Here is a 23,585-nt window from a genome sequence, read left to right on the forward strand (position 1 = left end):
GCCTCATCCAATTTACAACCCACCCAAGCCTGCGCAGCTGCTTTTGCATATGAATGGCCTATCCTTGCTCAGGCTAAAATCTCTCAAACAAGCTGCAGCTGGGTCAGGGAGCCCCAAACCTATCAATAAAAGGCCAAGACCTGGCACCAGCACCAGCACCACAGCTGCCTTGCTTCACAGCTGGGCCTCATCTGGGCACTTCCAAACCCAATAAAGAGGAGGAATCACAGATCTCTCTGTAGCTCCTGCTGGGTGGCCCCAGGCAGTGGCTAACTTTACACCTCCCTGGAGACTCAAGTGCCAGTGTACCCAATGATCAGTGTCAGACCATACCAGATTATAACTCTACACATCCATAAACAACACACTCAAGGGGCAGGCTCAGTGAACACCAAAGCCCCATTGAAGCATGTCCTACTTCATAAAGGTGTCTCCTGCACAGCAGCTCTTCCACTGTAGTCGCAGATGGTCCCCACAGCCAATTGGCCTGGATGTCAATTCCTCCCAGTGACACCAACAGCAATAAAGGCTCAACTACAAGACTGTGCACACAGCCCACAAAGGGGTGCACCTAGAGCAAGCATGTCAAACTCATGGCCAGCAGGCTGCGAGTTTGACATGCTTGACCTAGAGTGTCCACCTCAGATGACTGGGGAGGCTGAGCCACTGGGTCCTATCAGATACCTACTACACAAGGCCACTATATTAACTTAAGGAGACTTAGCAGCTCTACCCAATACATAGAAACAAACACAGGGAAGCAGCCAAAATGAGAGACAAAGAAACATGTCACAAATAAAACAAATGGAAGAAAGCAAACTACTGGATATAGAGTTCAAAACCAAGGTTATAAGGTTACTCAACAATCTTCTAGAAACCTCAAAGGGACTCAGTGAGACTTTCAAGGATCTTAGTGAGAATGCCAAAAAAGTAGAAAAGGACCAGTCAGAAATTAAGCATACACTGACTTAAATAAAGAACAATATACAGGAATTCAGTAGTAGACTAGAGGATTCCAAGAATCAAGTCAATGATGTGAAATATGAGGAAGCAAAAAACACCCAACAGGAAGAGCAAAAAGAAAAAATAATCCAAAAATATGAAGATAGTGTAAGGAGCCTCTGGAACAACTTCAAGCATACCAACATTCACATTATGGGGGGTGCCAGAAGAAGAGAGAGAGCAAGATATTGAAAACCTATTTGAAGAAATAATGACAGAAAACTTCCCCTTCCTGGTGAAAGAAACAGACTTACAAGTCCAGGAAGCACAGAGAACCCCAAACAAGAGGACCACACCAAGACACATCATAATTAAAATGCCAAGGGCTAAAGACAAAGAGAGAATCTTAAAAGCATCAAGAGAAAAGCAGTTAGTTACCTACAGGGAGTGCCCATACAACTGTCAGCTTATTTCTCAACAGAAACTATGCAGGTCAGAAGGGAATGGCAAGAAATATTCAAAATGATGACTAGCAAGGACCTACAACCAGCAAAGCTATCATTTAGAATTGAAAGTCAGATAAAGAGCTTCACAAACAAGAAAAAAAAATAAAGGAGTTCATCACAACCCAACCAGTATTATATGAAATGTTTAAGGGTATTCTTTAAGAAAAGGAAGAAGAAAAAGAAAAAGATCAAAAATATCAACAAAAAAAATGGCAACAAATACATATCTATCAACAATTGAATCTGAGAACCAAACAAATAAGAAATCTAATGAACAGAATAAAGTGGTGAATAAAATAGAATCATAGGCATGGAAATGGAACAGACTGATGATTCTCAAAGAAAAGGGAGGTGGGGGGGGGGGGCGGAAAGAGATTAAACAAAGATCTTATATGCATGTATGCATTACCTATGGACACAGACAATAGAGTGGGGAAGGCCTGGGGCGGGGTGGGGCAGGAACCGGGTGGAGGGGAGCTATGGGACAGGGGGTGGGGGGGGGAGAGGGACATCTGTAATAATCTCAACAATAAAGATTTTTTTAAAAGAAAGAAACTGGTTTATAAAATAGAATATAGGCATACATTGGAAAACTACCGAGCCATTAAAAATGTAAATGTAAGGATTTATATTTATCAACACAAAAAAATGTGCACTTTGTCTGTATAAGAGTATATGATCCCATGTCTGCAAAAAAAAAGGAAATATTTTGTCTATATCACATGTGAATACATACAGAGAAGTCCAGAAGAAACACATCAACGTATTTATTTTCTTCTTTTTTTACCTATATGTACATAATATATAGTATATATAGAGATGTATAATATACATGATGCATGTATATACTTACTATATATATCAGATATATACATACTACATTTTTTACAATGTGTTGCTTTTATAATTTAAAAAACACAAATGTGTTTCCTTTTATTAAAAACTATGGTGCACTCCTTACCATTTTGTTCTAGGAGAGTGCACAAAGCGTTCGCAGATGCCTGAAAGACTTCTTTTGATGAAGAATGCATCAGCATGGAGAGCATCACTTCCCGGTGAGCTGGGAACCTTGCACAAATTCAACCACAATGTTAATCTTTCCAATCATGATCTCAAATATTCACTTATCTACTCTCTCTGACAAAATACAAGGGCATATACATATTTTATAGCACCTCCACTTACAAGAGTGAATTATGGTTAAACAGTTTTATATGTATTTATAAGTTAGACTTAAATCCATTAAATGCTAATAAATTAGTATTTCTGTTTCTTCAAAGTTGATAAGCAGTAGAGGGGGTGGGGGGAAGACTCAGAAAATCTGTGAAGAAGTGGTTAGATTTAAAAGAGAAAGATAAAATGAGAAAAAGAATATAATGGAAGCAAGAAAGGAAAAGAAAAAAATTGTAAAGAAGCAGTGTAGCAGTGTGAGTTTTATAAATGCAGAGCACAGATCAATTTTCTTTTAACAATGTATTTATTTTAAGGATTCCTATGGCTGTTGACAAATCGGTGTGCTATGAAGTGAAATTTATAACTGCAACATGAATCGACCTTACCCAAACCTCTTGAAAAGATTGCTCAAGGTGAACCAGGATTACCATTTCCTTTCAAAATGGAGATGTTTAATTAAATAGTAAGTGTGTTATTAGTTCTCTTCTCATTGGCAGCGGGTCGCTATGCAAACAGGCAATAAGGATTGGATATTACCATTTAAATTTCTAAGGTAAGTCATTTCAATACTGAGTGGGAGTGAACAGCACAAATGTAAGCAGCTGCCACAAGACACGGGTGTGGCCCTGATACAAATCTGATAGACACAGGTCTCCTGTTCACAGTTTGTATCTCTGGAAAGAAGGCTCGTCTTACGAGGTTTGAGTAGCATTCGCACAGAAAGCCTCCTCAAGAGGTATCAGCTACAAATAATGCCCCCAGGAGAAGGCAGGTCAACACTGCAACATCAAGCAGGGAATCACTACAGGAGGCTTCTGAACACATTTAACTCCTGATATTGACAACCTGCCGGCTAGTCACTGCAACAGAAAAGGTCGCAGGTGACTGCGACTTCTATCACCCAAGACTATTTAAAATGGCATTATTTAAAGTACATATTTTTGTTGATCTCAGAAAAGAAGGGAGAGGGAGAGAGAGATAGAAACATCAATGTTGAGAGAGAATCATTGATGAGCTGCCTCCTGCACGCCCCCTACTGGGGATGGAGCCTGCAACTTGGGCATGCGCTCTTGCCAGGAATCTAACCGTGAACTCCTGGATGCTCAACCACTGAGCCATGCCAGCCAGGCTAAAATGGCATTTTTAAATGAACAGCCATAAAATGTTAAGGTTCTTTCTTGATGATTCATAGTTTACTGAATGACTCTTGACTCCAAATGTCACAGTAATAACTCAAACACACAACCTTTTACTAATTCCTGAAGGCAATGGGATCACAATATTATCTATCCATTACTATTTTGTGAAGGGACTTAAAACATATGTGCCTATATCAAAAATCCTTCTAACAATAAAATTCTAAGTTATGGTATTTCTATATGCATTGATTAGAAATATAACTAAAATGTTCTATCATATAAAATCAAAACAACTCACTGGCCATCTTCATCTCCAATCTTCTCGTGCAAACTGTTTTGGTACATAAGGAGATTATTTAGGGCCCAGCAGGCAGCCTCCTGGATTAGGGGAGGGAAGAAAAAAAAAACTGTCAAAACATAAATCATTGAACAAACAATTTTGAATAACTAATATTTATGGAGTCCAACCTGCACATGCTTGTTCTTTCTATGCCGCGTTAGGGCTTTGTAACAGGCTTCTAGCCAAAACAATTTTTCTTCTTCTTCTTCTTCGTCATACTCCTGATTTTCATTCTTTTCCTCTAAGTCTTGATTTAAAAAAATGGTCTCGGCTTGAAAAGAACATAAATATATGTCTTACTTACAGTTTGAATGACCAGCTCTAAGTCCATATTTTGAAACAAAATGAACAGAGTGAGGTACTCATTAGTAGCGGCTTTGGTTAATTATAAAGAACTTTTTAATATATCACACACCTCGTGACACTGCTATCCCATCTAGCTAAATGGCCAAATGAGGAAGAGGGAATCAAACAAAACTAATGAACTAGAGGAAGATTAATGGAGATTAGCTGCCCCATAACAAAGTCAAATCAAAGATGTACTGGTGTATGAACTTGGGAAATGTTAATTCTCTTGAAACAACATAAATGGATGAATAAAAACAGACCCAGAGACAGAGAAGCATCGATCAGACCGTCAACCCTCAGAGGGAAGGTAGGGGAGGGTGACAGGAAGGAGGAGAGATCAACCAAAGGACGTGTATGCATGCATATATGCCTAACCAATGGACACAGACAACAGGGGGGTGAGGGCATGAGTGGGAGGGTGGGGGGCAATGGGGGGATAAGGACACATATGTAATACCTTAATCAATAAAGAAAATAAAAATAAAAATTATCCTCTACTGGAAAATGAATTACATTAGGACAGAAAGGGCACTTAATGGGTCCTGCTCAACATATGACTTTCTTGTTATAATGTTATATTGTTATAATGTTAACAGTCAGGATCAAATGTACCTGTAAGATTTCCTTTTTAGTAAAGTTACTTACTGAGGAGCGCTAAACAGCTGAGCCCTGCGATTTGCAACTTTGCATTCTCTGAATACCGCTGTACAGCTTCCACCACAAACTCGTGTACCTGGTTTAATACCAGGATATTAAAAAAATTACCTGAAAGTTAAGTGAAATATTAGCTGCATTCTCATTCATGGAACTAAAATTAACTTTAATTATATAACAGTATTTAAATCAGCAAAGTTAAGTAGTGAATAGTTTAATGACATTAAAACATATATTTACCTTAATTAAAATAGCTTAACATGATGGCATTAAGTTTTAAAAATTTATTTCATGCAGTCATTCAATAATCTTACTTAGGCAATGGAACTGACTGGGCAAAAATAATATGTTTGTGTTCTTTGACTCCCTCTCATGCCATCATTATATGAAAACAATGAGGTGTCTGTTAAACATGGCTCTGCAATATTCATTGTACATAACAGTTTAATTTTCCTGTCTTCTGAAAGATTGGGGGTTAAGGCCCTCCCTTGTCATTAAATGCTTTTGCTGCAACATCCTTCTTTTGCTCAAAGAATACTACTAAGAAAATCCATTGGCACACTTATTATTACTTGATCTTGTCCGTGGAAATCCTAGAAGAAAACCAAGCAAATATTTCAACAACTTTAACCCTACCCAGAAGAAGTCCCACACCTTTTTACACTCATTCTTCCAAGAATCAACACATCATTCAAAAATCTAAATCCTGAAGAGGAAAAAATAAATGATATTCCCGAAAGATGTGCCTCTTTCCATTCACTTGTTTGTAATTCACTAACCGTTGACAGGTTTCCTTCTAGAAGTATTTAGCCATAGGGTAATTAAATGATCCCTGAGAAACAAAGCCAGAATTGGAAAAGATCTCATATAATAAAACACCTAAAACACACTAAATAGCAATCAGTGCTTTTAAAATCAAAAGGTAGTTTTATTAGGCATAGCTCTTTGTTACCAATACCCTCATATGTTCTGCCTCTTCCAGATGCACCCACTAAGCAGACATGCTCCCAGCCCTTAGTGATCTCTGGTCTTGGGAATCATTTTAAAAAGATTCTCTTCTACTTTTATCCGTTTATCTAAACTTGGTTCTTCTCCCTACTATTATTCCCATGCCACTGCCAGCTCTGTGACTGGGCAAATACCAGTAAGACTGGCCCCACCTTGTTTTCAGACAATTTCTGTAAAAATACATAGTAAATTGTATAAGGCTTTAAATGCATTAAAACCCCTGATTAGATTACATAATTTGACAAAATGCTAAGTATTTATATCTTGACTTTGAGTCTTTATTTTAATTATGAAGAGAAAGTTAAAGGTTTTATCCAGCTTCTTTGGAAACAATAACAGGGACAATAAATTCTCTAGTTTTTAAATGGAACACATAATAAACCTGTTGAGAAATCAATGAGAGAGAAAAAATGCATCCTTGTCTAAAGATAAATTTTGTAGAGAGTGCCTGGGAAGGCACATGAGCATTTCTTTAATTATTGTGAGCTGAATCCAGTGGTGTTGGCAGAGCCACTTCCTGGAAACATACCTTGCCAGAGCAGGAGTGTTGTCAGCCTGACCTTCAGCCCAAGCACCAGGGGATGGGTTTCATTATCTAAATCCAGCCAAGCACCAGGAACAAACATGATTATCTGGGCCCACCCAGAAGTGACGATTACAAAGAACCCACAAGAATGCACATAATCTCCTTTGTCTTGGGCTTTAGTAAAACTTCCTGTTTTTTGCTGTATAAAATAAAACTCTGTATTGGCTCTGGGTTCCTGTCTCTCCATCAGAGGACAGTGGTCCCACCCAGTCCCAGCTTTCCCTACTGTATTTGTGTCTGTCTCTTTCATTTTCTCAATCCCCCATCGCCCCTACTCAGGAACCAGACCACTCTCTAGCGGCGCTGGATGCGGAAAAGAGAGAAATATTTATAAAATTTGATGGCTTTTTATTTTCAAAAAGTTACAGAACAACACAAAACTTAGTGATGTGCTGTTTTTTTCTGGTTCATTTAATTTCAATAGCATAATGCCAAGCACCCTTCATGTACCCTGACAGACCTATTTGCTAAGCAAGTACCATTTCCCTACTCCCAACAATGAAATCACTTCCTCTGATTCATAACAAGGGATTAAGGTGAACTCATATTTTTAATATAAGTTGAGCAAGCTGTAACTTGACTGTGAGTCAAGTGTAAGTGGCAGAACATGAAATAGAGGATTGTATGTTAGTATGGTACTCAATTATTTATTTTAAGAAATGAACAGTGGCATTGCATTAAAATGTTCTCAGATATCACCTAGCGAGCACAACTGTGTCCTTCATGAAACGTAATAACTAAAAATCTCAACTGATAAAAAACGATAAACTAGTAAATGGCTACTATGCCTTAGAAGAAATGCTTTTGTTTAGGGATGCAGAAATCCAAGCCCTCAGCCTGATTTCACCACTTACTCACTACATGATCTTGGGTAGCACACACAGACTTGCTGAACTGGGTCCTCTCCTATAGGATGTGGTAATATGTCTTAATATTTGAACTTTCATTTCATAGTTTCCAAAGTCATTTCTTATCTGCACTAATAAAAGAGAAAGATGCAAATTGACCATACCTTTGTGACACCAACCACCCAATCAGGAGTGAGTATGCAAATTAACCCAACAAAGATGGTGGGTTAATTTGCATACACAGTCGCCGAGCAGCCGGTGCCAGGAAGCTTGCATCAGCGCCATGGCAATGACGCAGGCATTCCACATCACCCCAGCCACTCCTCCCCAGCTGCTCCGGACCGGAGCGAAGGCAGAAAGGTGGCTCCAGCTGGAGCAAAGACGGTGCGGGCAGCCAGGGGAAGGAAGACCCATATTTGCATGAATCTTCGTGCATTGGGCCTCTAGTATATAATATTGTTGTTTTATTGATCCTTTAAATGATCCTGGAAGATGGGTTGGGGGGAAAGTGGGGCAGGGAGGTTCAACAAGGAGTTGAAACAAGAACTGTGAGGTGAAGGAAAATGGGTCAATATTATATATAAGAAATGACTTTGGAAACTATGAAATGCCTCGTAGGAAAGTATGGGTCACTTGGATCAACGGACTAGGCCTGGACTCTCTCCAAGGTAGGGTAGCTTGACCAGAGTCCCCCACATTCAGCTTGGACCTTAAAACGATTCTGAAGTGCTCCTAGATCAGTCCTATGCCCTAATTCCTGCAAATCCCGAGGATCTGTAACTTAGATCCTCAGGATTTGTAGAGATTAAACTCAGTCAGAGATACTCACAAGCATATAGGAAAACAAGACTGCGACAGACTGGCAGCACAGAAGCACTAAGGTTAAACTCCCAAGAACTTCTTGTATTGGAATTCTCAGATACAAAACACAAGGTAGCTATGGATTAATGATTAAAGAAAACCAAAAAAATCTCAACACAAAATTCTGGATAGTGTTAACCTCTGTAGAGAAAGCAGAGAAAGAAATAGCCCAGAGTAGCTTTACCATCCTAGCAATGCACTAATATCCAAGTTGGTTGGAGAGTCCTTTTGCATTGTGCTTCACATTTTCTGCATATTATGGTCATTCTTTATATGTGTCAACTATTTACATAATGATACTTTAAATATTGCACTAAGACTTCTCTTACATTACCCACATCTATTTTTGCCACTCCTTTTAAAATTTCTCCTAAGCATGACAGGACAGTTTATAATTTTACAGTATTTCCATCTAATGTATGTCAGTATGTTACTTTTCCATCAATATAAAACATACATATGTTATATATACTTACATCATATAGGTTGTGATAATAAATGAACCAAGAATTATAACTCACCTAATGTAAGCCTATGGAGCAAGCGGCAACTCACTTCTTGAATTTTTTCATTGACAGGGAACGCTTTCATGGCTTCTACCACAATGTTGTAACACCTGACATTGCCACTCATGAGGACTTCAACATTGTTGCCTAAATTTAGAGAAATTCTAATCATCATTAAGGTAAGAATATTCCCTTGGAAATACACATACAAAGACTTCTTACATAAACTGTAAATCTATGGCAGCATAATGGCTACATTTCCAAATTTAAATACCATGTTTTGTCAAATAGCTATAAAAATACTATGCTGTTCATTGCAGGTATAATAGGATTTAGGATTCATCTCTAGCATTAAAGGAAAGTTGCTTTATTCCTTTTTTTTTTTTTTTTTTTTGGCTTAAAGACTTAAACAAAATAAAGAGAAAATTGAGAGTGTTAGTATATAAGTATAAAAATATAATGTCTTGGCCATAAATTTCCCAATAAATGAATTTAGGGCCTATTCCCTAATGAGCCACTAGTATGTTGGATAAAGGCTTTTAATTGTTCCATTTCCTCAAATCAACAAAAGAAAAATGAAGATTCCATTCCATAATTAAACAGCTAAAGTCAGCTGTGATCAATTTTCTGTCCATTCAGAAGGGCAGCAGAACAGCCAGTGTGTAAGGCAATAAAATCAAGCTTTCTGAAGGCCGCAAGATAGATGATGAAAAGGATGGGGGACGGGGAGGAGAGGCAGCATACTAAAATATATGACTAAGGGACAAACACTGGTGAACCAGAAAGGAAGGAAGGAATCCTCTGGGAAAGTCAATTAATAACCAGAGAGAGGGAGTGGGTGAGCAGAACATCTATGGAGAAAACTGTATGTCTGAATGAAATGTTGACTATTATTAAAACAAACAAAAAAAAGATGCTTGCAAAATATTTTTATTTCTTTTTCAGCGTAGCCAAACTAAGCATTTTCCTAAAACATATATTTTTATGTTTAAGTTGTACTAAAAATATTAACTATAGAAAAACATGTTAAAATGAAAGAAAAATGGCCTCTTAAAAACAATTTTCTGTATTTACTCAGAAGAGCAGACATGATTTTCTCTATGACTCAATGGTAAATGTCTTCCAAGTACCATCAGTGTTTAAAGCACTGACTTTTTAAATTTGCTACTTTCTTTGACCTTTACATTATGAATCCACACATTTTCCCTGGGGTTATGGCAGATGTGGGTGGGAAACACTGAATTTCAAAAGCAGCCAGCCTCAAATCTATAATAATAAAAGCATAATATGCTAATTAGACCAGATGTCCTTCCAGACAACCTTCCGGTTGAAGCCAGGGCTGCAAGGGAAGCCTGGGTCCTGGGTGCCAGAGGGAAGTCAGTGCCAGCAGCCAGGGGAAGGAAGGTCTACTCTTGTACAAATTTCATGCATCTGGCCTCTAGTAAATAAATAAATGTATAAATATAGCCAAGGAAAATTAAAATGAAGAGTATATTCAATTTGTTGACAGTGGATGACTCAGAGAAATCTAAAAGTATGTCTGTTATCTATTGTTGCTCAGCCTCATCCACTTCCAAGTGTTGAATTTCCTATGGATAAGAAAATGATGGATTTTATAACCATCACAAAGAAAGGGCTTTCTTTCACAAGGGACCTGGGTTTTTACTGAAGTCTCACACCTGCAGATTTTCATGTCTGAAACCATGCGTGCATATTTATGTAAAATACCATATATATGTAATACAAATTAGGTAATAATATGGTCAATGTTTTTATAACACATTATATAACAGGGACTAGTCTGCATTTTTCACATCATTTAACCCATTTAATCCCCACAATTTCACTCCTGTGAAGATGAAAGTATCCTAATATATAAAAAGCCAGGGGCCATCACAACCGAAACAGCCAGATGGACGACCGAACACAGGCTGCGTGGGGCGACAAGGCTGGCAGGGGGGTTAGTGAGGGACAACCAAACGACTGAACAGCAGGCTATGTGGGCGACCAGGCCAGCAGGGGTGTTAAGTGAGGGACGACCAAACAACTGAACAGCAGGCTGCATGGGGCGACCAGGCTGGCGGGGGGTGGTGAGGGGGGGCAGTAAGGGACGATCAGGCACGCAGGCAGGTGAGCAGTTAGGAGCCAGCAATCCTGGATTGTGAGAGAGATATCCAACTGCTGGTTTAGGGATCAGGCCTAAACCAGCAGTCGGACATCCCCTGAGGGGTCCTGGATTGGAGAGGGTGCAGGCTGGGCTGAGGGGACCCCCCCCCCAACCCCCATTCACAAATTTCATGCACTGGGCCTCTAGTTACTAGATAAATGCATTTGTATGTCCTGGATAAACCCTCCCAGGTAATACCTGAAATACAAAATGCTCATGCACTTACAAAAGTAATAGAATCTGAAGCATTATCTGAGCCCATTGACAATCACTGGTAGCATCCATGGCAAATTAATGTTTTATCTGTACTTCTTTGTGATTTCAAAACATCAAAAAATGCTAAACAAGATCACAACAAAGTTTAAACTCCTTCCTGTGGCTGTTTGGGTCCTTTAAGATCTTTTTATGTCTCTATTCTCATCCACTGACTCTTTTCAAGCCCTGCCACCACCTCCATTAAATGACACATGAGCTGACACTCGAGGCTGTGCCTATGCATACACACACACACACACACACACACACACACGTGTGTGTGCACACACATGCATGCACACCGTACACACTCTGAAACACAGTTTACTGAGCTACTTTTATCTTCTTAAATGCACTGTGCTCTCTCTTGCTCCAGCATCTTTACACTTATCATGCCCCCTCCCTCTTTGCCTACACTTCCACTTCCCCTCACACCTCCCTACACACACAAAAAAAAGCTCCTCTCATCATTCAAGTCTCTGTTGAGAGATCATGCCTCATGCCCTGTTTGTTCTCCTAATCCGAGGTACTTCGGCCAACTCTTGCCTTATAATTCATTGCAGTCACGTATGTACTTATCTATATCTCCCATAGTACTATAGGCTCCAAAAAGGCAAGAAATATATTTATATTTTCTATATTACAGTTTTCCCTATATCAAACCCAGAGCCAGCTCCAGTACAATATCAATAAATAAAAACCAATGAAATGCATAAATAAATGAATGGGTTCAACATCCATAAGTTTCTATATAATAAAAATATTTTTAAAACACACTCAGGAAGGAGATATATTATAATTGTTCACACACAAAAAAAGAAATCATGTATATAGGCTACTTACAAGGACTTGCTAGGGAATGTAAACAGCACAGTACGTAAAGCACAATTTCCTCCTCATCTTTAAAGTTTTTTAACGCAGTTAGCAATGTCATATAATCTTTATTCTCGACAAATTCAGTCAGTTGCTCCTCTGAAACTGAAAAATGAAAGGCAAAATATTGAAAAAGCTTAAAGATGACATGAAATTTTTAATTACTCAAAAATATAATATTCATGATAGTTGTATGAGACACAATAAATACAATAGATAATACGTTTATATATATCAGCAAAAAGCCCTTCCTACATTTTATAGTGGGGAAAGAGCTATTGAGATTAAAATAATTTTGTTTTGAACTATATTAGTTTCTCTGTAATTTGAAATGTAAAAGTGTTAGTCATCAGTTCTCAGAAAAAACAAAATTATTTACAGTTTCATTTGGGAGATTTGGGAGAATCCTGACCAATGACTAATAAAGATAACCTATGGGAAGTAAACATACCACAATACTGAAAAGGGAGTGGTTAACTGTAACTGTTGAAAGACAGCTCAGCTAAATCTATCAGTTAAAGAGGAATGAACTTCAGCAAATGACAAGTAATTAGACTTTCAAACACTCTGTCTTAATGGTCTTGATTTCTCATCAGCGATCAAAAATTATCATTAATTTTCATAATGAAAGTCTCTTGATCAAGCCAATGAGTTCCATTTAGAGTCGCTTTATTGGGTGGGAACTTCAAACACATGTACAAAAATCTGATTTATCCAGACTGAGCAAAGCACTGACAAAAATGTTAGAAAATGCAGCACTCTTCATGATCAGTATTACTTTTTGTTTTTCAACTTTTTACCAATAACCCATATAATATAATGTGAAATTAGGTTCTTCTAATAAGTCAGAAGTATCATGAACCTTTCATTTTGTGGAGCAGCTTCCACAGCATACTTTCAAATTGTGAAAAGTAACTTTCCAGGTGCCACTAAGTCCTGGAGATACTCCTTGGAAAATTTAGCAACTTTCCTACTCTACATTGACCACCATAATACTGTCAGCACTGTTGAACTTTCTACTGAATAAGATCTTGACATTCCCTGGTGCTTCTCCGTATGTCATGGATGGGTCCCACATGCTGGTGAGAGCGTGATGTTAGCCCTTCTTCCATGAAGAAGAATATTCCCCTAACACAGAAGATTGCAGGCCCTATAAGACAATAAAACCTCAGACTGTACTTTTCCCAATTCTTAGCAAGAGCCTCGTTGCAAGATAAAACATTTATAGAAGATAACCCAAAAGACATGCAGTTCTTCCATTCGTTACTCACAGCAAATTCTTCTCCCCAAGCATGATCATCTTGCAGGCCCATGCTGTTCTGACTCTTGACAGAGTGTCTTTCACTGAAATACATTTTGTATCCCTTGCATATTGTGTGTACTTTATCATCTCATCCAAGGAAACTTTTGAGAGGATTTCTCAGGTCTCTCATGAGACCCATTGCCTGTCCTCATAAATGGGTTTCATCTCAAGTAAATTTGTAACCAGTGATGTTTACCTCTTTTCTTTGCCAGAGAGGAAGCAAAGAGCCAAATTTCTGGTCCAATACTTTGCAAATGCACAGGACCTGAGGTAGGTAGTAAATTTAACCTATCATTTTCATATCACTTTCCCTTCACCCATTTCCACATCATTTTTTTCTCTAGTGTATATAAATATCTATATGCTATTTAAAGTCCTTCCGGAATGAGATGGAATTCAACAGTATAAGGTGATCTATCCTATTCCTGGAGCTGCCAGACACTAGAGTGGTAAACTGATAAGGACACAGGGCTCACATAAATTATTCTCATCCTAAACTCCCAGCACAGTCAGCTCTCATAATGATGCAAACGCTGCTCTCAAAATACAGTGGTAAATTGAACTGCAATGGTGGCAGCTAGCTGTGTGCCCTCAGGCAGGTTGCTCATTTCACCTGATCTATTTCCCCATCCAGCCAGTGAAAGGACCAACTCTAAATTACATGATAATCTCTGTTATCAATCTCAGTGCCATCTGATAAGAAACATATTGGACTTTTTCCTAAGGGGCACTTTGTAAACCTCCTGAATCTGTAATGCAGAGCTGATACCAATTTCTAAAATCTCTGGTGATGACTCAACGTCATAAACCCAAATTTAACCTATGCTTGTCTTCAGTTTTATTTTTTCTTTCTTAACACCTACACATTTGCAAAGTGAACCTTATGTCTTGTTAAGAAATGGAAGAAAGTGTACTGTGATTATATAATTTATAACCCATGAATAAAATTCATTCCACAAAAGCAAGCAATATTTCTGAATGAACCCCATTACTTACCCAAGACTGACAACTCCTACTTCTTAATAAATAGTACATATCTTCTTGGTATCATAATTATATTTTACATATTTTCTTGGTATCATAATTATATCCTACTTTTCCTATTATACACCTTTTTCTTGTATACATTTCTTATATAAATATAAAAATAAAGAATTTGACATTTTAAAATACCTCTCTCAAATAGCACATGTAAAGCTTTGCATCCAAGTTTCTGGACCTCGTCATTGGCTGAAAACTTTTTCATGGCATCAAAAATTAATAAGAAAATATCGCTTTCTTCATCCAATATCAGCAAAGTGATTTTACCTAGAATGAAGAGAACAATATGTCCCAAGTAAACAGCTGCTTTAACACGTACTGTGTTCATTTTAACATGAGGACTACAAATGGTTTGTGGGCTTTTTATTTTTGATAAACCACGAAATTACCCCAGATGTTAGACCTACCAAGCTCTACCATCTTTCTAAATAAATCAATTTCTAGTACACTTTACTATGCAATTCCTAATCAATACCTGTAGCCAAGACATCTTGCCTTCAATTCCTGAAACATATTTCTATCTGCCTCTTAGACAACACTATTCGAATATCCCAAACATAGGCTACTCCTGTTCCCTATCATCATCAATGATACCATCACCCAATAGTTACCCAAGAGAGAAACCACCAGGTCATCTTCCTTCTTCACATTCCCTTCACACTCTCTGCCCAACCAAAGAATCAACTCATTACCAAGTCCTTTGAATCTATCTCCTAAATATCTTGAAAATTCCTTATGATCTAGGCCCCTCCATGCTTATTGTGTTCAGGACCTCATCATCCCTCGCCTGGAATGAAAACACAATTGCTTAATTGCTGGGCTTCTCCCAAATTTCTACTTAATTTATTCCTTGAATGATATTTCTAATACTTTCTACTGAATAAGATCTTAATATTCCCTGGTACTTCTCCTTATGCCATGCGATGTCTTGAAACAGAAATAGAAATAGACATATAGAGCTTCAAGTATAAACCTACAGAACCAGGAACTAATAATTCAATTATTTCATGCATAGTGGCCCTTTATTTTTTTTAAAATATATTTTATTGATTTTTTACAGAGAGGAAGAGAGAGAGATAGAGAGTCAGAAACAACGATGAGAGAGAATCATCGATCAGCTGCCTCCTGCACACCCCCCACTGGGGATATGCCCACAACCAAGGTACATGCCCTTGACCGAAATCGAACCTGGGACCCTTGAGTCCGCAGGCCAACACTCTATTCACTGAGCCAAACCGGTTTCGGCCATAGTGGCCCTTTAAATAACTATCTTACCTTATCAAAGGGAGGGTATTCAGTAAACCTCTTGCTGAAACTGTCGAAGGCCTTATCATACCCTCCAGTCTGATAAACAAGACTCTTCACCAACTGGCTGCTTTATTTCATAAGCCCCATGTCTCTCCATACATTGCTGACTCCAAACATGCTAAACTCCTTACTGATCACTAAACATTTTCTTTTATATCTCTCTGCACTTGCACTAGCTCCTTGCCCTTTCCCACCACCAACATGCTCCTACCATAATTCAAGAAATAACACCAACAATACCTATTCTGTCAATAAAAACAGTAGTCCTGGAATGAAAGTGGTGGTGGTAGTAGTAAACCCTGTATAGTACACAGCATGTTAGATACGGTTGAAGCACTTCCTGCTACCACGTGTAAACCCACCACAGCCCACAAGGTAGGGGCAAATCCCCATTTGAGAGATAAGAAAACTGAAGAATCTTGAGAGGTAAATCAGCCGAGTGACTTTTCCCAAGGTCCAGCAACTAATAAAAGGCAGGGCTGGATTAAACTTGTGCCTGTCCATGGTCTTAACTTCTACAAATGAGTTTAGCTGCTCTCTTCTCTGTATTCCTAGGCTGGTTTTCTTCATATCCGTGTTGGAGTACTTTTCTTAATAAATTGAAATTGTTTATTTAAATACCCTTGATGTCTCTGCCTGTGCTGTCCATTCAGTACGCACTAAGCACATCTAGCTTTTTCAACTCTAAATTTAAAATTAAATAAAATTAAAATTCAGTTTCTCACATTCTAGATGTTCAACAGCTACCACGTATGGCTACTAGCCATGATATTACAAAGTACAGATATTCAACATTTCCTTCATTTCAAAATGTAATACTGGACAGTGGTGCTGAGCTGTCCAATATTTCTATGTTGTAGGAATTCTGCCTTATCTCTCTTGCAGTTCTTCAGCACAAAGGAAGTGCCCAGTAACTATTAAATGAACTAACTAATAAGCCAAACAATAAAAATGATTCAGAAATTAACCTTTAATAAGTATATGGAATAAACTTTAAAATACATTAAAAACTTGCCTAAAAGGGCAAAATTATGAAACTTATGTGGAAGAAATTAAATTGACTAGTCTTTTCAAAACACATGGCAAATTTCCTAACTGCAGGCACACTGCTATATAGTCCAGTGTTGGTAGATTTTTTTTAAATTCATAAACCCTCAGCAGCTTCCTGTTCATTGCCAACAGAGAATGATCCCTCTCCCCTCAAAAAAAGAAAAAGAAAAAAAAAGATCCCAAGGATGAGTTTAAAGTAAATCATGGCTGAGATTCGTTAGAAGGTTCCATTACACATTTTAATAAAAGGTTGTGGTGAAGTGGTGAGTGCATTCTGGCCTTTCCTCTCCCTCTTCCCTCGCTCTCTGATCTTTACCTTCTTTGTTCCTTTCTCTCTCTCCTTTTGGGTCCTCATGACTAAGGGAGTCCCACCCACTGGTCCAGCCCCTATGGTGCTATGCTCACAGACCTCTCAACTCTGCCCAAGCTGTTCTCTTGACCTAAAGCAGCCTCCACCACTGGAAGGAAATGCCTCCCTACCCTTCCTGATTTGCTTTCCTGTACGCAGCCTTTCTTCTCAGAACCTTCTATCAGAGCAGGCAATGAGCACAACTATTTCAAAATATCAAGAGTCTTTGTTTTCTGATCCAGACAGAAGTTTCCTCAGGGAAAGAACCTGACACGTGGAACCACACCCTAGTTCTGTTACTTATGGGATGAGGCCACCTCTCTGTGCTTCAGTGTTCCTTTCCTAGGAAACTGAGATAAAGTACCTATCTCCAGAGATGTTTTGAGGATTATGTTTTTAAAGGCATGTGAAGTATTTTATAAGTGAAGTGTGGCATCTATCAAGCACTCAAGAAGTAATGCTATATATTTTTTAAATATTACTATTATGTCATATTCTAAAAATATATTATATTATATATATTATATTATATTATATTATATTATATTATATTATATTATATTAATTAATTATATTATATTATATTTATTATATTATATTATAGGCCCAATGCATGAAATTCATGCAAGAGTAGGCCTTCCTTCCCCTGGCTGCCAACACTGGCTTTTCTCTGACACCCGGGACCTTGGCTTCCCTCTGGCACCTGGGACCTTGGCTTCCCTCTGGCCACCAGCAGGCACCCAGGATCCGGGCTTCCCTTGCATCCCTGGCTTCATCCGGAAGGTCATCCGGAAGGACATCTGGTCTAATTAGCATATTATGCTTTTATTATTATAGATCATATTATATTATATAAAATATATTAAAGATATAATGAAGAAAGATATAATAATGACAAGGATCTGTTTGGACAACAAGCTAATGGGAATATGAGATGTGGGACCAGATTTTAAGAGTTAAGCTAAGGCTAAATATATAAATTGGGGTGTAGTTCTATATAAGGTAATATTTCAAGCCAAGATATTATGTGGGAATTGATAGAAAAGGTTAGAGAAAAGAAATAAGGAAAGAAAAATGAAAACAAAGAATTTGGGGATCATCAATATCTACGTTATATTATGTTATTATATTTTAAGACATTAAAACACAGCAAATGGTTTAAAATATTAGTTAAATGAGTCAACATTAAAAATATATGTGTATATATTACCTGAAGTTAGAAGGAGATCTAAGGCCTTCAGTCCAACCATTGACAGGTTTATACTGGCATTATGAACTGTAAGCATTTTAATAATCAGCCTGTAATTAAAAAGAGAAATTGATATCCATGAAATATAATATCCAGGTGTTTGCTTTTTTTAGCTATTGTTTTTAGTCACCTATATTTTATTCATCTCATTGTATTTCATTCCCTATATTGAAATTCATGTATTTTTTTTCTTCCTATAAACCTGAGCAAGGCTTATGACAATTCAACAGGGAATCATTCTGAGTCTCAATATTGAAGTTATAACTTCTTCCTCAAAATATTCAAATTTAATTATTAATGATTTTCTATATCTAAAATATGAAGATTTATATGCATCAAGAGATCAAGCCCATTTTTATATGATATAAACTTATGATATACATGTAATGCATATTGATGTCTTAAAATATAGAGAGATGTTATAAATATACTAGTTTGTGTATATAAATTAAGAATCATTTGAATATCTAAATTATTAATATTCAAAAAAACTAGTGGTTTATATTAGGTCTATAATTTAAAAGTTCTATTTTTGAAAAAGAAATTGATAATATTTTACAATAGAAAGTGAACCTAGGATATAAGTAGTACTCAATCAGTATTTATTAAATTTGAGTCTCTGAGTTATGAATTCTAAAATATGCAATCTTTAGTCTATTCCGACCCAGTGTTGCTTGGCTTTCCATTGTTAGGTAGCATCCATAGCTTCATTTAGATCCAAGAAACTTGTTACATGGTCTCCAGTTGGTGAGGTGAGGAGGTGAGTGACCCCATCCTTCAACACTGTGGATTCTCCTCCTATCCACACTACCCCTACCTCTCCCTACACCATTCCCTCTATTCAGAACTTCACCATCCAAGGGATTTCTTGCTCAATGCTGTAAGCCTTTGGAGGGGAGGGGGGGGGGGGGGGGGGGCGGGGGGGGAGGAGGGGGGGGATCCTTGAATATAGGGAGAAATGTTTTACAATAAACTTTTGCTGGGAATAATCTAATACGCTCCACTGTAGAGAGCAGTGTCTATCTTCTTCACACTTCTTCTTGCCTAAAGAAGCCATGTAATAAACAATTGAATGAAGGGTAAAGTAATGAATAATCAAACGAGTGAATGAGTGACTGAATGAATGAGTGAACAAATAGTTCTTATTTGTCTAAATTTGCAGCTATAGCTGATCCCAATAAACAACCCAAAGATGTAAATTTCCTTTTGCATATGTTACATTTTTCACAAGCAAAATGTCATTGGGAACAATATGTATTCACTTCTCTGTGCTAAAGGAAAGTCCCATTAAGAACAAAGAACACAAAAGTTAATGACCAGACCTAGTTTTTAAATGTCACAAAACAAAGTTATCGAAAAAGAATTTTCCTAGAAACAGATTTTCCTTTGGAACATTTTTTCTTAACTAACTATGGCTAAATAAGTGGTTCATCTACAAAGTAATTATGATGCAAACTGCAGTAACATAGCTGGTAAAACAGCTATCAAGATAGGCTGCAGATGTGCTGAAAGGTAATTTCTTCTTTTCATTTTGAAAGCTGTGGTTTAAGCTCATTAAATATATATGTATGAACATACATAAATGTACTTCTTAAAGACAGTAAAGCATAAACTTCTAAATTACTGTTCAAACATCTAACTTTTTATTTCCCTTTTTTAAAAAACTAGTGGTTTGTATTAGTTCTATAATTTAAAAGTAAAAAAAAGTCTCTAGGTTTGAATTCATAAGTAGTCATCAAAAATCTACAACTTAAAATAATAATGCCTGACATTTTACCTCAAATATTAGTTTTCTTATTCAATTAGATAATATACTTCTGAGCTGAAAGCTCTCTATAAATGTAAATCATTGATGCCCTGGCCAGTGTTCCCAGTGGTTAGAGCATCAGCCCCACTGAAGGATCTCGGATTCAATTCCTGGTCAAGGGCACATACCTGGGTTGCAGGTTCAATCCCCAGTCCCCATTGGGGCATGGGTGGGAGGCAACCAATCAATGTGTCCCTCTCACATCCATGTCTCTCTCCCTCCCTCCCTTCCTCCTTTCCACTCTCTCTAAGAAAAAAAAAAAATCAATGGGAAAAATATCCTCAGGTAAGGATTAACCCCCAAAAGAGTAAATTATTGATTCAAGAAAAAAATGTCCTTGTATTTTAAATAATTTTACTAGATTGACTTGGATTACAAATATAACGTATCAAGAAAAGAGTAGTCATATGTATAGAGAAATATTTAATGCAGTGTTTTGACACATCTGTCATACTTACTGGTGAACACCAAGGACATCCCAATCGTATCCAATATCCTGGGGTCCCGTTAAGCTTTGCATTGTATCTGGACAGATTTCTATTAATTTGCATAGCAGTGACCAACCCACCTGAAAGCAAGAAAGCCAAATATTCACAGTTTTTAAAACATGCTAATGGAACATTTTCAGTCAAACGTGAATATCTTCATTCTTAGGACAGGTGACTAGGTTACTTTTAAATAGTTATTTTTAAACAAAATGATAATCTAACATGCTTCCTAAGAAAAGCAAGTGATGTACTTACAATACATCTTGTTCCAAAAATCATACCAGAAGGTCACACAAAAAGTATTACAACTTCTTTCTGAGTGACAAAGGAAATGGACGTGCCTGTTGTCTAAATATTAAAAAGAGTAAAACACAAAAAATTGTTCTCAAGGGCATAGCAAGATTATGAAGTTCAAGAAAGGCTATACTCAGCCCTCAGTATTATTTAAGTCATATCTACCTGACAGAATTTCTTGTAAATATTTAGGATTTAAATAATAGGAAAAAATGAAGTGGCTTGGAATGGAGGATTAGGGGAAGTCGAAGATTTTTATGGCAAAGTGTGAGTTATCAGGAAAAACTGCATCCCAGGTAATGGACCTAGAAAAGCAGCATCATTGTCTGATGACAATATAACATCTGTTCCAGACAAAAAGAGAAAGACAGTATAAAATAGAGAGGAGGTAGAATCTGTCCAGGGAACCCTCTAAATTTCTTTAGAACACCTAAAAATGTGCTGATGATGTCTAGACATCAAAAGTGTCCCTAGGCTCTTCCATATTTCCAAATGAAATACTATCTTACCGATGCATTTTTTTGTTTTTATTTTTATTTGGGGGGGGGTGGTGTTTTCCTTTTTATTGAATGTATTCGGGTGACACTGGTTAACAAAATAATACAGGTTTCATGTGCACAATTCTACAGCACATCATCTATACACTGTATGTGTGTGTTCACCACCCCAAGCCAGGTCTGTATCCATCACCATTTATCCCCCTTACACACTCCTCCACCTGCCCCAAACCCCGACTCCCAGCAATCACTACACTGTTGTCTGTGTGCATGCGTTTTTTTTCTCTTTTTTCTTTTTTGCTCAATCCCTCCACTCCTCCAGCTCCTTAACCCCCACCCCTCCGACAGCTGTTGGCCTGCTCTCTATCTATGAGTCAGTCTCTATTTTGCTTGTTAATTTTATTCATTAGATTCCACATATGAGTGAAATCAAATAATGGCACTTGTCTTTCTCTGACTGGCTTATTTCACTGAGCATAATGCTCTCCAGATCCATCCATACTTTTTAAATATTATCTTCATACTAAGATTGGATGCATAAGTGGAATTGAGGGATGCAGAGAGTTGAATGACAAGGATGAGACATTTCTGTGCATCTAATAAGGAATAATGGCACAACATTCTTGTTTACAGGAATAAGGGGTATTTCACAAGATAAAAATAATTACACAAGATCTCTTTACCATATCATTTCTGGATCTTTTCTGGATTAAGCATGAATTGCTTTACTCCATCATTACTTCCTTTTACATACTTTCAAATTACTCGAAAAGGCAGCAATTTCTGACAGCTATTTTTCCTATACTTAAGTAAGACACCCACCTCCATATAAGCTGAACAGACATTGACAATGCAGCTGTCATAGAAACAGGCTATTTTTATGCTTTCATAAAATACATTGAGACTTTTTCCCCAAGTATTTAAGAAAATAACATTTGAAACAGCTTCTGGTGGAAAATAAATCATTAATCACATAGGATGCTATATTCATTTCTGTAGCTGCATGGCTTTCTCAAGGAGAAAACCTGTTTTGTTTTGGTTGGTGAAGCAGCAGCATCAGAAATTGCTTTGCAAAAAGATTGAGGCAACTAGGCTGCTATGATTAAATAGAATTGTGGGCCTTAGCTGGTTCGGCTCAGTGGATAGAGCATCAGCCTACGGACTGAAGGGTCCAGGGTTCAGTTCTGGTTAAGGACACATGCCCAGTTTGCAGGCTCGATCCCCAGTAGGGGGCGTGCAGGAGACAGCTGGTCAATGATTCTCACTCATCATTGATGTTTCTATTTCTCTCCCCCTCTCCCTTCCTCTATGAAATAAATAAAAATATATTTTTTAAAAATAAATAAAATAAATAGAATTGCTGGCCCTAAAACATGGGTAGCAAGTGATCTATTAATCTGTTCAATTAAAAGCTTATCTTTCAAAGAGAGAAGATTTCTATCCTATACAGTTATAATACAACTAGAGGCTCGGTGCATGGATTCGTGCAGCAGTGGGGTCCCTCGGCCTGGCCTGTGGGGATCGGGCCGAAACCATCCCCTGAGGGGTCCTGGATTGCGAGAGGGCGGTTCTCGGGTGACACACCTCGGAATCAGGCTCCCTCCTCTCTGATTCCCAGTGGGTCACCCGAGAACCACTGCTGCCAAGTCACCGCAGCTCGGCAGCTCCTGCGTTGAGAGTCTGCCCTCTGGTGGTCAGTGCGCATCATAGCTACCAGTCGAATGGTTGGACGGTTGCTTAGGCTTTTATATATACAGATCAAATTGGTAGTTCCACTTTATTATAATTAGCCTATAAACTCAAAGATCTAATAAATGCACAATGGGAAAGAGTGTAGGGGATTAACCTTTTGCACTCGGATGTTGAGTGTGATTCGACACGGTTAGCATTAGAATTAAGGAATCGAGAAAAAAGCAAGTGAGTGCAAAGGGTTAAAGAAAATTTTAGGCCCCTTCATTAATTTCACTCCTTTACCTCAAAGGTTGAAACTGGG

At 37.7% G+C, this 23,585-nt stretch overlaps 1 protein-coding gene across 1 annotated transcript in view; it reads right to left on the minus strand.

Annotated features, from left to right (window-relative positions):
• Window positions 1–23,585, minus strand: part of LRRK2 (leucine rich repeat kinase 2) — a 132,891-nt gene that overhangs the window by 106,616 nt on the left and 2,690 nt on the right. The window contains exons 3-11 of the mRNA XM_008140557.3: window positions 20,772–20,881; window positions 18,468–18,556; window positions 14,683–14,817; window positions 12,177–12,311; window positions 8,927–9,058; window positions 5,094–5,213; window positions 4,229–4,371; window positions 4,059–4,138; window positions 2,410–2,516 (exon numbers count right to left, since the gene is read on the minus strand). Coding sequence (XP_008138779.2) covers window positions 2,410–2,516; window positions 4,059–4,138; window positions 4,229–4,371; window positions 5,094–5,213; window positions 8,927–9,058; window positions 12,177–12,311; window positions 14,683–14,817; window positions 18,468–18,556; window positions 20,772–20,881 — 1,051 coding nt within the window. The remainder of the gene's footprint in view (window positions 1–2,409; window positions 2,517–4,058; window positions 4,139–4,228; window positions 4,372–5,093; window positions 5,214–8,926; window positions 9,059–12,176; window positions 12,312–14,682; window positions 14,818–18,467; window positions 18,557–20,771; window positions 20,882–23,585) is intronic.

Source organism: Eptesicus fuscus, chromosome 7 (assembly GCF_027574615.1).
Source record: "Eptesicus fuscus isolate TK198812 chromosome 7, DD_ASM_mEF_20220401, whole genome shotgun sequence".
Lineage (NCBI taxonomy): Eukaryota > Metazoa > Chordata > Mammalia > Chiroptera > Vespertilionidae > Eptesicus > Eptesicus fuscus.